The sequence below is a fragment of the Vicugna pacos genome, chromosome 2 (genome assembly GCF_048564905.1).
Source record: "Vicugna pacos chromosome 2, VicPac4, whole genome shotgun sequence".
NCBI classification, from domain to species: Eukaryota; Metazoa; Chordata; class Mammalia; order Artiodactyla; family Camelidae; genus Vicugna; species Vicugna pacos.
Genome location: NC_132988.1, coordinates 92,336,621 through 92,355,494, shown reverse-complemented (window position 1 = coordinate 92,355,494; position 18,874 = coordinate 92,336,621). Strand labels below are relative to the sequence as shown.

The following is an 18,874-nucleotide window of genomic DNA, read 5'->3' as shown; positions in this document are numbered from 1 at the left end:
CCTACAGCAAGACTGTCACAACGCTCTGTCATAGCCCACAGGCCACAAAATTAGCCCCTTTCAACCCAATCGTACGAAAAATTGACCAGTTTGTCTCCTGTGTGTAAAATACATTGCTGGGTCTGCGTCACAACCAAACTACAAACTTCCAAAGCACAGACTGACAAATGGACAGGCATGGCAATGTGGTATGCTGAACTGGGAGTTTCTACTGTTGGTTAAGTTACATCCAGTGAATCAAAATTGTGCCTGATAAATTATTTCATTAAGAGGACCCCTGTCTCACTCTAAATTTCATCAAAATATTTTCAGCTGGGCCTATACCACACAGCTGCAAAATATGCCTAAAAATTAAGTAGACTCAAAGGAATGTGTTAACACTAGAGATTATTTCAGATTATATTAAATTCATACATAGATATTTCAGATGGAGAATCATGCAGATTTGAATCAAGAGGAAAGCCGCTGAGCTAGAAATGCTGGCTGCAGAGCGTAAAGAAAGGTTTGATTTTATCAGTATGCCTGACACTGGACTGGCTGAGTCATTTCAGCTGGTTGCTGTGATATAATTAAAATAGTAAGCAAACGAGTAAAAATTGTTTCTAGGAGAGGAGATGAGTCTGGGAATGAGAACAAACTGTAACCAGTAATAAAGCTAATTATTTAATTGTCCTCAGCATTTAAAATGTATAATTAAGGCTGAAAGCCATTCATTTTATGACTAAAACCATCTGTTCTGATCCTTCTCCATTTCATGAAATACCTAAACAGTCATCATCCACTTTTGCTTGGCCACACTCTCCCGCTTTCTATTTTCTTCACACAGTCCTTTCATCCCATCTCAACCTCCTGTGCATGGTCAGGAGGTTCACCTCGACTCCTCTCCCACCCAGCTCCCCTCCACCCAGCCCTGGTCCTTTTACGCAGGTGGATTTGCGTCAGAGCCCTGGCCCCGTGGTACCCGAGGGGAAACTGCTCTAACAAGGGACTTGGGTGAGAATGAAGTCAGGTAATAAATGCACAGCACAGGGCTTCTCTCCCCGCTTTTCCCATCTCCAGTTCAAAGATGGCTTTTAAGATAAAAGCCAATTGGCTCTCTTCTTGTCCCCCATCTCTGCCTCTGCCATCCAGCGCATCCTTCCCCCCTCTTTCTTAACCTAGCAACGTACTGTCTGTGACGAAACAGAGACTGCCCTTAACTCCACCTGTTCCTGAACGCATGGCATCTTCTGCCCAGTCTCAGTCACTCTAACCAATCAGCAGGCTAAGCCCAACCCCAGGCTCTCCATCTACCACCAGGACCTTGGACCAACTGTAAGCGTGACCCCCATTCCAATCCAGCTTCACCGGTTCTCCTCCCTCAGCCTCAAAATTGTGTGACTCTCCCCGGTCCCCAAACAAAGGAGCAAGGGCCCCAAGGGTGTGCCTCAAGCCACTCCTTTACCTCAGGCCTGATGTGTGATCTGTTTTCAGGGCCCCTCTCCTCCCAGTTACTCCTCCATCCACTGCAGTCTTACACTTTCACTGAGAGTACTTTCTATGCCATAACAGAAATTGGGTTTACGTGTTTCCCCCATATACCCAAACTCTGTAATGCAAGGACCATGTCTTAGTCCTACTTGAACTTCCCAGAGTCTGGCCCATAAACAGTGGAGTGAATTAACTGAAGTGCAGGTGCTTCAAATCCAGCACTCCTCACCCCTAGCCAGGTGCCTCCAACACCGCTCCTATTTCTTCCCACTGCCACTCCTGGTTCAGACGCAGCTCTCCCCTGGAGCAGTAAACTGGCCTTCTGGCCTGTCTCCCCACTTCAGCCTTGTCTTTTCAACCCTCTTCTGCTTTGTTTTCTCCATTTTTTTCTTTTAAAGACTATGCTTTTGAAACCTAACATGTTCTATTCACTCTTCTGCTTAAACAATCTTTGCTGAAGATAACACCTTGGCGTGAGGTCACAGGCCCTACATGACATGGGCCTCGCCTCCAACTACACCTGCTATTGCTAGAATACACCATGCAGCCCAGATCTGGATGCTTGCATTTATACAGCTCCCGCCTTACTAGAACTCTGCCAGTACCCAGAATAATAGGAGATCAAGGGATAGTTGCAGAACGACTGATGAGGTATTTTTGTTTGAACTCATATACGTGGCCCAAAGGGCCCTGGCTTTGTTGCCTGGAGACCTGGGGATGAACGCAGTCTCTATCCTTTACCAGCCCTGCCCTGGGGCCCGTCCTTTTCCCCAGCTTCTGTTTCCTCATAAATAAAAGAGGGCTGCCTAACCGGGCTGTGGTAAGAACTGCATTCACAGACATAAAGTAAACCAAGTGTGTAAGAACAATGCACTTAAACCAACTATCTGAAATAAAAATCATTCAATACACTGAATTTTTTAAAAGTACTGAGTTGGTTCCAAAGAGCAAAAAACTCACGCATGACCAGCATTTCCTGATCACACTGAAATTAGGGGTCAAGAATTGGGAACCCTCAAATTTGTGGTTTTGAAGATTATCGTTTTCAGTGCTACTGGAGTCTCCACAGAAGCACTTGGCCCCATCCGGTCCTGCTTCCTTCGGGTGTCCTGGCCTCCTGAGACAGCAGAGTGTTTGTCATTGATTCTGCCCACAGGATGAGGGTGTTCTTGCATACTTGGCTTACGTTGTATCTGTGAACGCAGTTCTTACCACAGCCCTGTTGCACAGCTAAGCATTACTTTAGAGCTTAGGCTTTGCTACTTTTAAGTTAGTGACCCTGCTCCAATTGACAGCATGTTAGACAAAAGCCCAGGGCACGAGGGCCGGGCCACTCACCATGCAGGCGGCCTGCACCGCCTCAGACACGTTCCCGGCATTAGGCTCGCACCAGAAAACATGGCACTCAAAGTGCTGGTTCCCAGTGTCCATGATGAAGGCAAACGTGTGCACATCCTTCCCGACGCCCATGAAGGACAGGAACCGCACCCGACACTCCACTAGGATTTCCTCTTCATTCTGCAAGAGATGCTGGTGAGAGCCCGCGCTCCAGGAAGCCAGGCAACAGCCACAGGCACAGTCGGACCTAAGTCAGCATCTGCTTAGTGCGGCTGCAGACAGGAAGTGGTATTAAAAAAAAAAAAACATAGCCAGACTGAATTTAGAAAGGAGCAGCATCTTTCTAGAAAGGTTAGTTTCTGAATGCGTCTGGGGACGCCACTGCTGCTGTGGGTGCCGCATGCTGGCATTTAATCTCGCTCTGAACTACACTGCAAGTGGTGTGTGCGATCCCTTCTCTGACCGCTGCATTCAAGCCCGTGGGATCACCGGGGTAGGAGCAATGTCATGTACACTATATATCCTGCCCATCCAGTGGCTCAGAACCCATTCTCTCAGGCAAACCCACTGGAAACCCCAGAGCACCAAGAGAAAAGGAGCCATGGGCTCTTTCCATCCGTGTCTTTACCCAGAGTGAACAGCACGTTGAATCACATTTCTACCTAAAACTGTGTAAAACAAAAAGTTGTCAAATCCCTTTTTAACCCCCCTTTCACAAACTGGTATCCAAATAATGATGTGTGAAGAAGTGTCTGGAAGTCATTCTTATGAACACCACATCCTTTGCAGCAGCCACGTGCAATTTTTGAATTAGTAAATACATCCAGAATGGTGACTTTTGGCTCATTAACACCTTGACTTATGTAAAGGGGCAGAGCACAGAAGGAGCAGCCCTGGCAGAGTGCTGAGGTAGGAAAAGGCACCACATGTTTGCAGACTCGAAGAAAATCCCACATGGCAGGCTGGAGTGGCAGGCAGGCAGGGCCAGTGAGCAGCTTACTTCTTTTTAGAAACTAAACTGGGCTAGAAGGTGAGCTGCTCATGGATAGAAGCAAGAGCAGGCCAAGGATTTATGGTTTTATCATGACAGGTGCTTCACCGAAGCAGGATGGAAAACTGACCGTGCTACTTCTAGCTGTGTGACCATGGGCAGTTACTTAACCTCTCTGTGCCTCAATTTCCTCAACCACAAAATTGGGATAATTTGGGTTGAGGCTAACGCTGGCCTCTCTCCAGATGACCCGTGGCCCCTGCTACCACAGGACCTTCCATGAGAGAAGCGTCTCCTGTGCCCCAACCCCAGACAACACAGCCCAGTCAATACTGGAGCCTGGAGAGTGGCCAGAAAACCAAGCCCCATTAGTGAGTTACTGTTAGAATCGTAGTGTCACTTCTGACTAATGACATCAATCTCCTGGGCACAGCAGGAAGGAAGAATGAGGAACAATGGACTAGAAGCCTCTGAGGTATGCAGAGATACAGACACAAAGGGAGGAGTTTTTGTTTTTTGCACATAGGCTATTTTAATCACAAGCAAGCACACCTTCCCAGAGGTCAAGCCTTGGCACATGCCTAAGTTTCATGGAAGATTACTGTATCCAAAATCTCACTGTAACCCAGAAAGACCAACTGCATCTGCCACCCTCCTTACCGTCTCACTGATGACAGTCACAGTAGCATCGGCCACGTTCATGTGCACCGACGGCCAGTCCTCCTTGCTGGACGAGGTCATGAGACTTTCTATGGCACTGTTCAGGGTATCCATTCCTGTGGATGGAAGGGACAACTGAAAAAGGTCCTAAAGCTATTTCTGACTCTCAGATGTGGGCCCAAATCACCCAGTGACAGCTATGTCCAGACTGGTCTTTTATTTGTAGTCCCAGACAAGACATTTTATTTGAGCATTTCATTGCTCAAAAAAAAAAAAAAAAACAAAAAAAACAAAGAAATGCCAGCTTTTTCAACAGAAAGAAGGCTCATGAGAACCTCCAGAGACATAGCATGCCACGTCCTAACTAGAACATCTCTCCCTCCCTCTCTCTCTGCCTCCAACAAAGATCCCCTAGCTCCGAGTACTCAAATGCTAACTTTTTCTAAGCAAAGAAGCTTCAAAAGGGGGACCCAACAGAAGCCAGCATCTGCCAGATTCCCTGATCATCCTTCACTGTACTCTGTCAGTTAAGTAACGGCCAGTCTGGATGGCCCCCGGACAGGAGCAGTCTGCGCTGTTCAGTGGGGCCCTTTGGCTGGGTGTTCCCACAGCCATTTCTGGCGGGGGAGAGGTGGGATAACAACTTTATTGAGATATAATCCACACACCATACAACTTACTCATTCAAAGTGCAAAATTCAGTGGTTTTTAGTATGTTCAGAGTTGTGCCACCATCACCACAATCAGTTTTAGAACATTTTCATCAACCCACAAAGAAACCCCATGCCTTCCAGGAGTCCCCCTCCATTTCCTCCCATCCCCCAGCCCCCAGCCCTGTCTCTGGACATTTCACATAAATGGAATCATACAGCCTCTGCGACTGGCTCTTTCTCTTTCATTTGGCATACCGTTTTCAAGGTTCAGCCATGTTGCAGCATGTCTAACACTTCGTTCCTTTTTATTGCCAGTTAAAGTGCCCCTGCAGGGAAGTGCATTTGATTTGCCCATTCGTCAGCTGATGGCCGTGTGGGTTATTCCCACGTCCTGACTATTACGGATGCTGCTGCTGTGAACTTCCGTGTACGAGGTTTGGTGTGAACAGATGTTTTCATTCCACTTGGGTATAAGCCCAGGAGAACTGCTGGGTCAAACGGTAACCCTATATTTAACTTTAGAGGAACTGCCAGACTGTTTTCCAAGGCAGCTGTGCCCTTTTACCTACGCCCAGCAGTGCACAAAGGTTCTGATTTCTCCACAGCCTTTTTCACCCAGGAAATGGCTACATCTCCCAGCCTCCTGTCAGCTTAGTATGCATAAGCAACTAAATTCTGCTCCTGGGATGTGAGCTGACCTCTGCGTGTGCTGCTTCTGGGTCCCATCTAAGAGGAAACCACAGGGGCTCCCTCAGCCCCTTCTCCTCACCCACCACGTGACAAGGACGGAAGCAGGCGCCCCCTGAACAGAAGCCCCAGTTCAGGACGGCAGAGCCCTTCCACAGCCTGAATTGCACATCTCTGGACTGCTGTGTGAATAAGAAACCCAGGTCTGCTTTGTTCAAGTCCCTGTGTTCTGGGATCACACATCAGAGTAACTCAGCCTGTCCTACTGTTCCCCTGTTCGGCACTGTTTGTGCACTCTGGCTGGTGACAGCATGAGGGTCTGATTCAAGACAAAGCAAGGGAGTAAAACAGCAGACCCCACCCCGATGGGAGGATGAACACCTCCCACGCACTCCCCAAAACTTGCAAAGCATAAAGACAAATAATGAAGACACATACCGACTGGTTTGTCTACAGGCAGCATGCCCAAGTACTGCACGTGGAACTTCTGGACCAGCTCAGTCTTTGGTGTTGGAAAATCTACTACAGGGAACAAAGCGACACATCTTTCTTAATGGTTCTGATATACATATAACGTCCTGTGTTTCTAGAGATAAATGTGGCAATCATTCTATAAGAACAGCATTTCTTCCACCAGACATTGGGGCTCTGTCAATCAACGTCTCGTTCATCTTTCATTTCTAGGTAGGAAAGCATTTGAAAGCAGAACTAGAATTTATGTGTTGAGATGTGACTGTCCCTTGGATGTGTGCTAGGTCGCAGCTTTGGATGTCCTATTTATTAGGTATAATTGATGCCCTGAGAAGATGTAATCACAAAGAGCGCAGAGACAGGAAGAATAACTTAACCGAGCTCCCCAAAATATCAGCCCATGTATTTTTAAACCAACTGGTCCTTACCCCAGGCTGTACCTGAGTTTCAAAACCACTAAAGGTACTTTTCTTTAATCTTGTCCAACAACAACAAAATGCATCCTGTCCCCTCATGCTGAACCCTGTTGACACAAGATCAGCTCTAAGCCATGCACGGAGGGCCGAGTGCAGGCTCGACACATGGGATTTAGGGAGACCAGAAAAGCCAGGGATCCATCTGAGACCCTTGGCTTCCTGACCCGCGTGGAGAGCGCGTTGTGGAGGGCGCAGGCGCGGCCTGCCTACCTTGCAGGGGAACGTCAAGGTTCACGTTGGTCCTTTCATGTGAGGAGCTGCCGGCCAGGGCTTTGGCATTCTTCCGTTCGGCCATAATCTGACAAAGAGAAAACGCAGCTATGGCTCACGGCTACAGACTCCGGTCTTCAGCTGGTCCAGCCAGTGTCTGTGCCGACTTCACTTCCAAGTTGAATGGGCTCTGTTGCCTGACCTCCCACCCCCGTATCTCTGAGCTGTATATTTCAAAAGCTGTGCCCATTTTCTCTGGGGATAATAGTGAATGTACCTCAGAGTAACTAACAGTCTCCTAATTGTTTGGAATTTATTCTTCCATTTACCAGGCTCCCACCTCTACTGAAACAACCCCCAAAATACCCCTAGTCGTGCACAGAGCTCCTGGCCCACAGCAGTCAGTGGAACCCAGGGCAACGGACATCCCCTACTGCTTCCAGATGGTGACTCTTGGGTACTCTCTTCAGGGCTCTGGGGACAGAGTACATGGGTTCAAACCCCACATCTGCCACTTACTAGCTGTGTGGCTTTGGGCAAGTCACCTGCCCTGGTTCACTTCCTCCACTGCACATGGGGATGGTACATCTGTCCCTAGTAACACTGTGTCGGTCCTGAGAGTAAGTATGAACACTCAGAAGCGTTAGCTGCCAGTGTTGTCGTTATTGTCGAACTGTTTAAATCTGTCAGCCCTCTTTCAAACTCTCCTCTGTTGGGGCTGCTAACGTCTCCTTGACTTGAGAACCATCCCTTTTCACCCCTGTTCACAGCGTTGTGGCTTTGAAGACTGAAAGAAGCCACCTTCACTGACCCCCAAAGCAGCTCACATCCTCATTCCCAGCCCCACCTTCCCACCCGGGTGGAACAAAGTCACTTCCCCCCAGAGCTCCACTCCGCCGTCTCCAGATGTGCGCCTGGGACGGCGGGCAGGAGGGCTACTGACAGCAGAAGACTCGTGCTCTGGGCCAGGCCGAGCTCTAAGGGCTTCACACTGGAGTACAAGCTCCACAAGGGCCAGGATCTTCTATTTTAGCCTCTGCTGTCTCCTCAGAACAGGGCCTGGTGCATGCACGGCATTCAATTACATTTGCTATGTGAATGGATGAGGAAATGAAACTGGGGAGCGCGGCATGCACGTGAGGAAGGTGCACTGGGCTGCTGTGACACGGGCTCTCTGGACCGGCGACTACCCCACAGGGCCCAGTCACATGGTCAGAGCAGCAGACCGCTGTGCTGTTTCTCTGGGGACCGGGGACAGCTCTCATCCCTTCCCCTCCCTCAGGAACTTCACTCCTGCTTCTCCGAGACCAGGCTGGGCCTGGCAGCTCGAGGACTTGTAGGAGTGAGGCTGTGTAAGGGTGCCAGCCTGAAGGCACGACGGTGACATGCAGCACAGGTGACATGAAGCCCGTGCTCAGGTCAGTAAGTACACCTGGGGACTGGAAAGGCCTGACTGAGGGAGACTGGGGACAGTGTCCTGGAGGTCTGGCCACCACTCCTGGAACCCAAGCCAGCAGGTAACGTGGTCAATAAGAATGGATTCTTGGAGGTCAACGGTCAGAGTGGCCACGGTCTGTTCTGGAACACTGGGTCACGCATGGGAAAGCAAGCAGGGTGTGCCTGGAACAGGACGCTTAGGGGCCTGGTAACCCTGGGACCCGACAGCAGTTGAGGAGGCAGGGTGGGCATGCTGGAGAAAGGAGGAAGCCGGGAGCAGGAAGGCTCAGCAGCAAACACCCATCCAGCACCACGTGAGCCAGGCCCAGTGCGGCTCCACATGCCCTCCAGTCCAAGAGCTGCCAGCAGAGACAAAGAATCTCTCTCACTGCCACAGACCACATGTCTCCAGTAACCACGTGGAGGTCCTAGAGGGGAAGGTTTCAGGTCCACACAAGAAAGGCCTCCACGAGAGCCAGAGCGGCTCGGTCCCAGAGCAGGCTCCTGAAAAGTACCAGACCTGTGGGTGGAGGTCAGTGAAGGGCCCGCAGAGGTGCGGGGATGCTGCGCTGGAGGGAAGGAGCGAGGGAGGGAGGGAGACTGGGCTGTGACACCCGACTGTCAGTTCTCCTTCTGAGGCTGCGACTCTGGTTAATGAAGTGGGGCGCTTACCATCGTGAGCCAGTGACAGTGACCAAAGCCCTGCCTCACCACTGGCCAGAGTGCTCATGAGCTGCGGTGTGTTCTCATGAAGTCAGTGTGTGTTCATGACCACCCCTAGCTGCCTGCATTTCCACAGACCCCCCAGAAGGAAGGGGACCTCCCTTCCTTCTGTCCGTGTTCCCTCTCAGATCAGGGGGCCCTGTCCCTCGGAAATCTGCCAACTCCCTTCACGTTTCCCGGAGGGGCTCGCTGTACATGGTGCGTCTCCACCAGCACACCTGCCACCCTTCTGTCCACCTATTATACACCCCGGACTGCGGAAGGGACCAAGGCTGTCCTCCTTTTGTAGGTGGAGCACCATTCAAGAGTATTAACAACGCTTGCTGAACTTGACAGTCTGCCTGCTTCTCCCTGAGCTCCATTTGCAGGTCCATGTGCCAGACTCTCCAGCCCTACCACATCCCTTCCCTGCTGGAGCAGTGAGAAAAAAGAGAGGGGCGGGCCAAAGTGCCCTGACCCACCTTACCTTGGAACAAATTTCGTGGAGACTCGTGGCGATGGCTTTTGCTGGTGTGTCACATCGAAATACATGACATTTCAAAATTCTTGTGTCTCTGTCTCTTGCTACATAAGCAAAATCTCTGTGCAAACAAAATGTATCGGTACATTAGGATAAAGAACCTTACGCAACATACATTCTGGTTGTGAATGTTAACTGAGCTAAGAGCCAGCATGTCAGAGGTAAACAGAGAACGCGATGGTAAAAAAATAAGTGTCAACAGCTACCTCAAACAGAGGAACAGTTTTATGGATATTAGGAATTCATTTCTGAGCGAAGTAACTAGGATGTTCCCCAAATTCTGTTTGTTGAGCTCCTGGGATCTTAATGAACAATGCTTAATGAAAACCGAATTTTATAGGACAGTTCTATCCAGAGTAATAACAAATATTATGATTATATGTATTATGACCACAGAACAGAACACAGGCTCGAGAGGAGCATGAATTTGTATGAGTGAGATTGTGGCAAACATGGGGGTGCAGCAGAAGCAGAACAATAGGCTCTGATGTGTAAATAGGTGGCCGGAGAGCAGATCAGAGCTGCAGCTGCTGAGAAAGTGGACGGGCGATCACAGCAACACAGAGACACCACAGGCTGAAGTCCTGTCAAAGGCACTTGATTCTGCGCGACACCTCTCTTACTCTAGGGCCTGGGGCGACGGCAGCAGCCTCAGCCTCACACCTGTATCGTCAGCTCAGACACGGCGGTGCAGCTGGTGCTGGATTTCAGCATCTGCTTTACTGATGAAAGGATATCGCCGGTGATGTTACCTGGCTTCAGAAGAACCATGCCATACAACTAGATTTCTCACTCTTAGTATTGAGGACAGCGGTTCAAAGTGTTTATGAAAAATAAATGCCCAGATTTACCCATCTGGTAGTGGATCACAGTGATTTCTTTGTGTGTGGTGCTAAGCTAGGATCCTTGTCTGTAGATATAATCACAGATGAATGTATTACTTCCCTTAATGTAGGAGCTGGCAGTGTTCTCACAGACTGTGATAGATTTTCCCCAAGACAGACTTGGCTTCTTTGGGAAGGCAGAGGGGTCTACTTGCTGGAGGCAACCGGCCACCGTGAAGGTCTGGCCAGAAAAGCCCTCCCTGTTGCCTGCTCCGGGGAGCCCTGTGGTGACTCCAGGCCAGGGGTATCTTTATCTGGCTGCCCACAGGCCCTTGAACCTCCAACCGTGCACACCTGCCCTCAAGTCTGCTCGCCTCCGCCCTCCCCTGTGTCCTCCCGTTCTCTCTCAGTTGGAGTCCTCCATGCCAGAATCTGGGGCCTTCCTCACGCCCCACACTCCATACCCAAACCCCGTGTTCAGCCTGCTTGACCTCTTGAAAATGTCTTGAAGTCACCCCATCCTTGCCAGCGCTGCTACCACTCAAGCATCCTAAGTGGGTTCTCGCGTTTGCCCCGCCGTCTCCACGCCTGGGCCACGGTCTCAGCCTCAGCTGAGGCTGGGCGAGTGCCTTCTCAGAGCCGCCGCGCCCCTGGGACACATGGCGCTCAGCCCTGGGTACCGTGAGCGTCTGCTTATGCGCTGTCTTCCCCACTCCCCTCGGAGCTCCGTGAAGATGATCTGTGCCTTCTTCGTCCCCAGGACCCAGCCCGGGCCTGGCCACAGCTGGTACCGAGTGCCCCTTCCTCTCACACACGGGGCCTGTGGCACCCCCACCGCCCATCTAGAAAGTCAGCCTGTGCTCAGAGGTGGTGCACGGCCTCGCTCCACACTGTGCTCCTGAGGCCCTTCCATCCTAGTCTCAGCCCGACCAAGACAGCACATTACTTAAAGAGGAAGTGAAGAGAGGACATCACTTTTGGAGACCATGCTCAAGGGAAGTCCTGCTGTGGTCCCCCTCCTTCTGGCTACTTTTCTTTCCTGGGTGGGTCCCAAAGTAATACACACAGTGTCTTGTCACACACAACTCTCTTCTTTAAAAATTCCACGTTCAGTTGCCATTTTTCTGAGGTCAAATCTCTTTGAAGTTCCTGTGGTCACCCATGGAAAATCCAAAAACTTTTGTCTGCATTTCTGGAGTTCCAAAATTGGTCCCACCAACTCTTCCAGCATCCTTCCTCCAACCAAGGAGCTTTCCCCTCTGCTCCAGAAAGGGGGGTCTTCCCACCTGGCGACCCTGGCCCCCCTGCCCTTCTGGAGCTCACTAACCCATCTACTCGGTACTGTTCAGCCCAAAAGACGGCCCCCAGCACCTTGCTGGTGTCTAAATGCCGACAGGGTCTGCGTTCTGTACCACAGTGGATTACAGCCAGTGATGCCCTACCTTAAGTAGTTCCTGTAACGTTCCCACCTGCATCTGTCCTCCCTGAGAGGGCAATGGATCAGGATTCAGGCAACCCAATCTCTAGTCCCATTTCTGATTCCACTGAGCTATACCACCTCGGGCATGGAGTTGGACCTCATCTCTAAGTCATGTAACATGATTTCCAAGGTCCCTTTCTGGCTCTGATGTTCTATGATGTAAGCCTCCAAGATCCACCCTGCTCCCCCAGACTGCTGGCTGGTCTCCAAGTGCAGCAAGTGCAAAGACACCGTCGGGGAGGACCAAACAGGCCCTGATCAAAAAGCGATGGATCACTCCCATCAAACTTCAGCTCTGTGCCCTCTGTTCTTTCAGATGCAACCCCTTAGGAGTAATTTTTTAAGATTATTCTTATCAATCTTCATTTTCCTTCTGGCTCAGGAGAAAATGATTAATGCCTGAGGAGACCATCTGGAATCCACGTCTTCCCACAGGGGCAGCGCAGCAGCCGCAGGGCCTGTTCGGGAGGTTCTGACACTTTTGTTTTCCCTACAGTTTTGTCTTTTCCTGTTCCCTCCCAGGTACCAGGCTGACAGATCAGGGAGGCAGAAATCTGTCGGTCCCTAATAGCTGACAGTCTGGTAACTAACCTCCCAGGAGAACACAAGTTCCTCCTCCTCACTGTGGGGGTCAGGAGATGTGCACGTTTATTCCCATGAAACAGACCCCAAGTCACCCTAAAACAGCGGGAAGCCCCGAACATGGGGATTTTTAAGACCTCTCTTTCTGATCTGGGGCATAGACAAGCCAGACAACTTCCTTTGTGTGCAGTGAAATATGCGGCTTAGCTACTCTCATCATTACTCAGAATGGAGTCCAAACCGGTTATTTTAAAAGCCTGGCTTCTCAGCACCTGGTTTCTCAATAAGGCTGCTTTGGTAGACAGAATGATGACCCTCCCAAGATGTCCCTGTCTTAATTCCCAGAAGCTGTTAATAGGCTACCTTAAAGGGCAAAAGGGGCTTTGCGGATGGGATGAAGTGAAGGATCTTGAGGTGGGGCTGTTGTCTTGGATTATCCGGGCAGGCCCAACACAACTACAAGGGAAGGGAGGAGGCACTTTCCTTAGAGGTGAAAGGAAGGCAGGCAGCACCTAAAGGCTGGAAAAGGCAAGGAAAGGGGTTTCTGTTGGTGTCTCTAGGAGGAACACAGCCCTGCTGACACCATGATCTTAGCCTGAAAGACCCATTTTAGATTTCTGACCTCCAGAACTGTAAGAGGATAAATTTGCGTGGCTTTAAGCCACTAAGTTTGTGGTTAATTTGCTACAGCAGCAATATGAAAGTAATACCGCTGCCAGTATTACGATACTAGTCAAATTATGATTCAGTATAAAGACTTATACTTTAAAAAAATATTCAATTCACTTCCACAAATACCTTCTGAGCCACTATTATGCCCCAGGCACCAGGGATGCAAACACAAACAGATGAGGCTCCAGCCTAGGAAGCCCGCTGTCCGATGACAGAGCTGCTCAGTGAGGTCTGAGCTGCGTCAGTAAGGATAAGGACCTCAGCAGGGTGAGAGGGCAGCGATGGCTCAAAGCACGCTCACATGCGCATGAGCAGAGGCACGGAGGTAAGCAAGCCCACAGAGGGTTCGGAAGAACTCCAGTCCTGTGCATGACTTCCGGCACTAGGGTGAGGGGCCACGGCTGCAGGGAGGTTGTGCTCCTGTCCTGCCAAGAGCCTGGCCCTTACTCTGAATCATCGAGTCTGTAATATGACACGTAACCCTATCTGACAAATGTTTTGAAAAGTTCCTTCTGGTAGAACAAAGTGGGACAAAGGAAGGAGGCCCCGGGGCTGCTGCTTTGGTTGGGGTGAGAGAAGAGGAACAGGGAAGGCTCCATGAGCATCCGTGAAGACGGGGGGGGGGGGGGAGTCGGGGGGTGGAGGCAGACTGGCAGGGTTGAGGGGTGTGGGAGACGAGAGGGAGAATCCAGAGTAACTGTGGGGCCCCCGCTTGGACAACTAAGCACTCTCACACTGGGGGAAGGTGGGGGAGTGATATGGTGGAGGAAGCGGATAAGCTCCAGGCTACATGATGGGTGTGAGGTGCTTGGGGGGCACCTGGCGGCCACGCCCACCAAGCAGGTAGACACTCAGTCCCTGAGCCCAGTCCTATGGTCTGGGCTGGAGACCCCGGCTTGGGGGGGGGGCAGCTGCAGTCAGGGGAGCAGATGAGAGTGTGGAGAATGAGAAGAGACAAAACAAGGCCTGGACCCCGAGGAAGAAAGCCCAGGAGAGGCTGGTTCCAAAACATCAAATGAAGGGATTTCAGGAGAGGTCCCCATGGCTGCAGGGGCTGGGTGGCAGGAGACAGGTCACTGGGTCTCAGGGATACAGAGGTGTGCAGGGACCTGGGCCTCCCTGGAGAATGGAGTTTGGGTCCCAGCTTCAGGAGACTGTGGGGTGCAGGAGTTACATGAGCACAGTGCACCTGCCTCCCTGCACCCTCTTCTTATACCTCTCATTCCAGAGCTTCTCAAACATCCATGAGAGGAGAGAGGACCTCCAGTGAACAACAGTGTCCCATCATCTAGCTTCACGGTGACCCAGACGTGGCCCCACTCAGCCTTTCACTTTTTTCCAATCATCATTATGATCCTGAAAGATCTTACGCCCATTTGTAAGAGTAATTTAATGCTTTCTAGAGCTTTTCCTGTATACTGAGAGGGATAAGAAATTGCCTTAATAACCATCCTCCACAGCGACAGTATTCCTGACAGAAAGTACAAACCGAAGCTGTCAGACCAGCCCAGTGCCCCGCGTGGGGATCTGGGCGCGGGGTTAGGGGGGGTCACCCAGCCAGGCAGGGCCCGCAGGGGCTCTGACATCATGATGAGGGCATTTCAGGAGCCTTCCTTGGGGAGCCTCAGTGGCTCTCCGCCCCCACTTCTCTGCACAGAGCTGCCAGTGGCACTTGGGCTGCAGCTCCCTGGCAAGTGTTGGATCTCAGAGCTGAGCCAGGTTGGGATGGGCTTCCACGCCACCCCACGCCATGGATCAGGCACGCCATGGACCAGGCACCCCATGGTCATGCCTCCTCCAGCACCTTGGCGTGGGCATCTATAAGACCACAGAGCTGGCCCAGATGTCCCACAAGGTCCAGTCAGAACAGGCACTGTCTTTTCCAACAGATTATTCTAGATGCCCATCAGTCGGAGACATTCTGTCTGCCACTGAGCAGCAAGGACCATTTTTGTCCTCTGCTTACTCCCCGAGTGAGAAGCCATTTGCTAAAAGAGGTGCCGCCCCATTTATTTTGTGCAGTGGGGGATCCCTGTACTCCCTTTATAAGCCAGTACGTGCAACATTTACAGCTGTGTCTCTTCCTTAAACTGTCACAGAAGTGAGGACCAGGGATCAACTACCTTTCACCATTTGCTGGCTGAGCCCTTGCATTTCCAACTCTTTTTGTTCCTCTTCTTTTGCTGTTCTCCCCAGTAATTATTCCCCCAGAGGACGGGCCTCAAGTTCTGCCAGGGAAAAATGTCAGTGCTAAGACATCTTACATGACAGCCTCAAATTTCTTAATGGCAAAGAAAAAGAACAAAAGATTTGCTGTTATTATTCTCAGCTGAACAGCATTTTAATTGCCCTGCAGGGGTTTAATCCATCTTGCTGGAATGAATGAATACACAAGTCTTTATTCAAACGTGTTCTATTAACAAGTGGCCAAGACAGAACGGCTCACCCTTTCCCTAAATCTCCCCCTGCCTCCCCTGCAGCAACTCTCAGATAAATGAAATTTGCTTATGCGTATATCCCTCCTCAAAAGGAATTTAAGAGGCATCTACAGACCTCTTAGCGGTCACACAGGCTAACATTTCAAAGTCCCTCCTTCCACAGCAACCCAGACAGGGGTGCCCAGACTCTCTCAGTCATACAAAGTCTCATTTACTTAATGGAGCAGCCTGCTCCCTTGCTGGAACGCTCCCAGTGAATCAAAATATATCTTTTCTTAATGATGAATGGAAACTTGCCTCCCTGCAACTTTTGCCTATGGGATCAGGCTCCACTTTCCGGAGCAGCCCAGAACGAGCCACCCTCGTTAGCCACGTGACAGCCCGGATGTGTCTGGTAGTGGCTCTCTCCCCTCTTCTGCTAGAGTCCCTCCATTCAGTCTCTCCACAATTTGGTAACATCTTTTACATAACCCGCATTTGCTCTGAGCAAATACATGTTTGATGCAGGGAATATTTGAAGGTTGGCACATGACAGGCCATCGATTAATGTTAGCTGTTATTATAAACCAGGGAAAAGAAGTCAAAGAAAAAGCCCACTTTGAAATACGGTCTCCTCATCCACAAGGGATGTTTTAATAAATCTTTGCACTGATATGAATATAATAAGACTTGCTGAAATGTACCTGAAGACCCTTTCCTCCCAGCTTATCCTGTAGAAGCGATAAGCGAACAGAGTCATTACCACCTCAGAGGACAGGTCCCACCTGCAAGGACGGACAAAAGAGCAGCAAAGAGATTTGATCCAAACGTTTCATTTCTAGCCCCTTTTCGATAAAGGGCCATCTCTCTTCTTTGTCTCGCCTGCACAGGGCCTACACGGAAGGGTCCTATTTTCAAGACTGCCTGCTCGTCTTTGCCTGACTGCCCTTATCTTCTCATTGCACTTGGAAAAATCCTGTTGGGGAGGAGGGGTAGGAAGAAAGTAGGGGGAGGGAGTTGAGAAATGTCCTCTTCCTAAAAGGCTTATCCAGAAGGCTATGCACACATACACGGGCACGCACATGACTTTAGTTTTTTTAATCTTACCCAGTGGCACATGCACCACACGCAGGCATCACTAATTTCCCAAAGCTCAGGCTCTAGTTTGGTAAACTCATCTTTCTTTTCCCTTCTTTGCAAGCTTAAAAGAGGCTAAGTTTGTAAACTCTGATGGGGGCATCTGAGCAACTCATCACCTGGGTAAACACACATTCTCCGCAGGGAATCCTTCACCAGGCACATTCATGAGAGGTACAGACTGTGTACATGGCAGATTTCCAATTCTACCACCTGCAAATAATCCAGGTGGCTTGGGCGAACCAGAATTTGTAGTCCTCTCTAGAACAGTCTCTCTGTTAATATTCGGAGCAGCTGGCTCCCTGTGAGACCTGAATAAACACAGAGGGTGGAACCAGCAACTATCTGAAAACACCCTCACCACTGGCTCCGACAAGCCTTGTGGTTACTTTACATGAAGAAGCTCACGTTCAAACATAGCCTTCATCCTCCAGAACCTTCCCCTACCTCTGGGGCCAGAGCCTCCTCAAAAGCAATTAAAAAGTCAGTCATGCTCCCAAATTCTCCTAATCACACCCCGTGGAAGGCCGACCTCAGTACTGTTGCCCATCCAGCCTAGGGTCTCCGTCCCCTCCGGCCACCAAGTCGTGACGGCAGCTCATCCCCGGGAGAAAGGCGGCCACCAGTCGGAGCTCAGCCCCAGCCGGAGGGCCACCTGAGACGGACTCCGGCACAAAGAGCAGTAATCACAGTCATTCTTCCAAGGAGAAAAATTCCAAAACTGTCTCCTTCCATCAGAAATGGAGCTTTTTATTAGGTGACAGGGCTGTGGAATCACGGAACTTAAAAGCCCCCAGTCAACCAAATGGTCAGGCTGAGGTTCTGAGCACGGGAAACACACACACCTGAGGAATAAACGTCTTCCATTTCAGAGTCATGGCCTTTCCGTGGCTACGTTCTTCTGGATGTGGGAAGGTAGGGGAATTCCATACAGTTTGGCTAATAATCAAGATCGAGAGTGAGTTGGTCCTTCTGGCTACTGGCCTAGAGCCAACCTTACCTGGGAAACTATAGAGAAGTCATAACAAGCAAGTCCTAATACAAGTTCTTCTAGAAGCACGAAAGGTCTCCTCACACTTGAACCCTATTCCTATCACGCCTAGTACCTAACACACTGATCAGACTCTGCCCAGCCGTGAGCACGAGTGACCAAGCTCCTGTTCCTCTTAACCACCCTGCCCATCACCTGCCCCAGACAGGGTCAAGCAGCAGAGGATCGGGTACCCAGAGGCAATTTCACACTGTTTTAAGTGCAAGACACACACCAATGAGGATGAGAAAATGTTAAACACAACAAAGACAGTGATGGCTCTGAGGATGGCGACAGGGCATGAAGAAAGACAGGGCACGGAGAAAGCACATGAGCTTTGCCAGACAGTTAAGACAGCATGAAGGGGGAAAAGTGAACATCGGTTGGTTACCTCTCTCTGAATCCGGGAAGGCATGAGGGAACAGAGCAGAAACAACACGTTAGCATTCAGCCGGCATCTGGGAAATAACACCGTCCCAATAACAGCAACTCTGAGCACGGACGTCCCATCTTATTTCCCAACTTTGCTGCAATTAATAGCCTTTCGGTGCTTATTTTAGCTGAACTCCCTCACACAGAAGTGTGTATTTTGAGCCACATTACGATGAAGCCAAGAGACGCCAGCTGACTTTACAGAGGCAACATATCAACCGGGGGAGGTAATCAAGCCTAAAATATCACAGTGAAATACAGGAAACTGCGGTGCACAGCGGCGGAGCACTTATCCTCGTCTTCCACTCCTCCTGCTCCCAGTAAAAAAACATTTGGAAACAATGATATGGAAACAGCCTTACCTACTGACATCCTATTCATAGAGCTACAACTTTATAATCCAGGTACTTTCACAGAAGCGCATCGAGAGAGAGCAACAGAGCAGGAGGGAGCAGAGACAGAGAGGCAGAGGTGGGACGAGGCACGGCCGGTAAATGGGAGCATTAAGGTGAGGAGGACACAGACTTTGCCCTCCTTGGAGAGGAGCTGAAAGCAGTCTGGGATTTGGGGCCAAAGGCTTTGAGTCCATCCCCAGAGCTGCTCTGCTAATGAAGTCACCAAACCTCCCGACCCAAGGTGCTCCCTACCGGCTTCTGGTCTCAGC

At 50.3% G+C, this 18,874-nt stretch overlaps 1 protein-coding gene across 12 annotated transcripts in view; it reads right to left on the bottom strand.

The window, feature by feature from the left end:
- Positions 1 to 18,874, bottom strand: part of APBB2 (amyloid beta precursor protein binding family B member 2) — a 348,955-nt gene that overhangs the window by 4,380 nt on the left and 325,701 nt on the right. For all 12 annotated transcript variants that reach the window (XM_072944835.1, XM_072944814.1, XM_072944831.1 and 9 more), the window contains 5 exons: positions 9,583 to 9,697; positions 6,957 to 7,044; positions 6,238 to 6,321; positions 4,460 to 4,575; positions 2,809 to 2,988 (listed from right to left, as the gene is read on the bottom strand). In XM_072944835.1, coding sequence (XP_072800936.1) covers positions 2,809 to 2,988; positions 4,460 to 4,575; positions 6,238 to 6,321; positions 6,957 to 7,044; positions 9,583 to 9,697 — 583 coding nt within the window. The remainder of the gene's footprint in view (positions 1 to 2,808; positions 2,989 to 4,459; positions 4,576 to 6,237; positions 6,322 to 6,956; positions 7,045 to 9,582; positions 9,698 to 18,874) is intronic.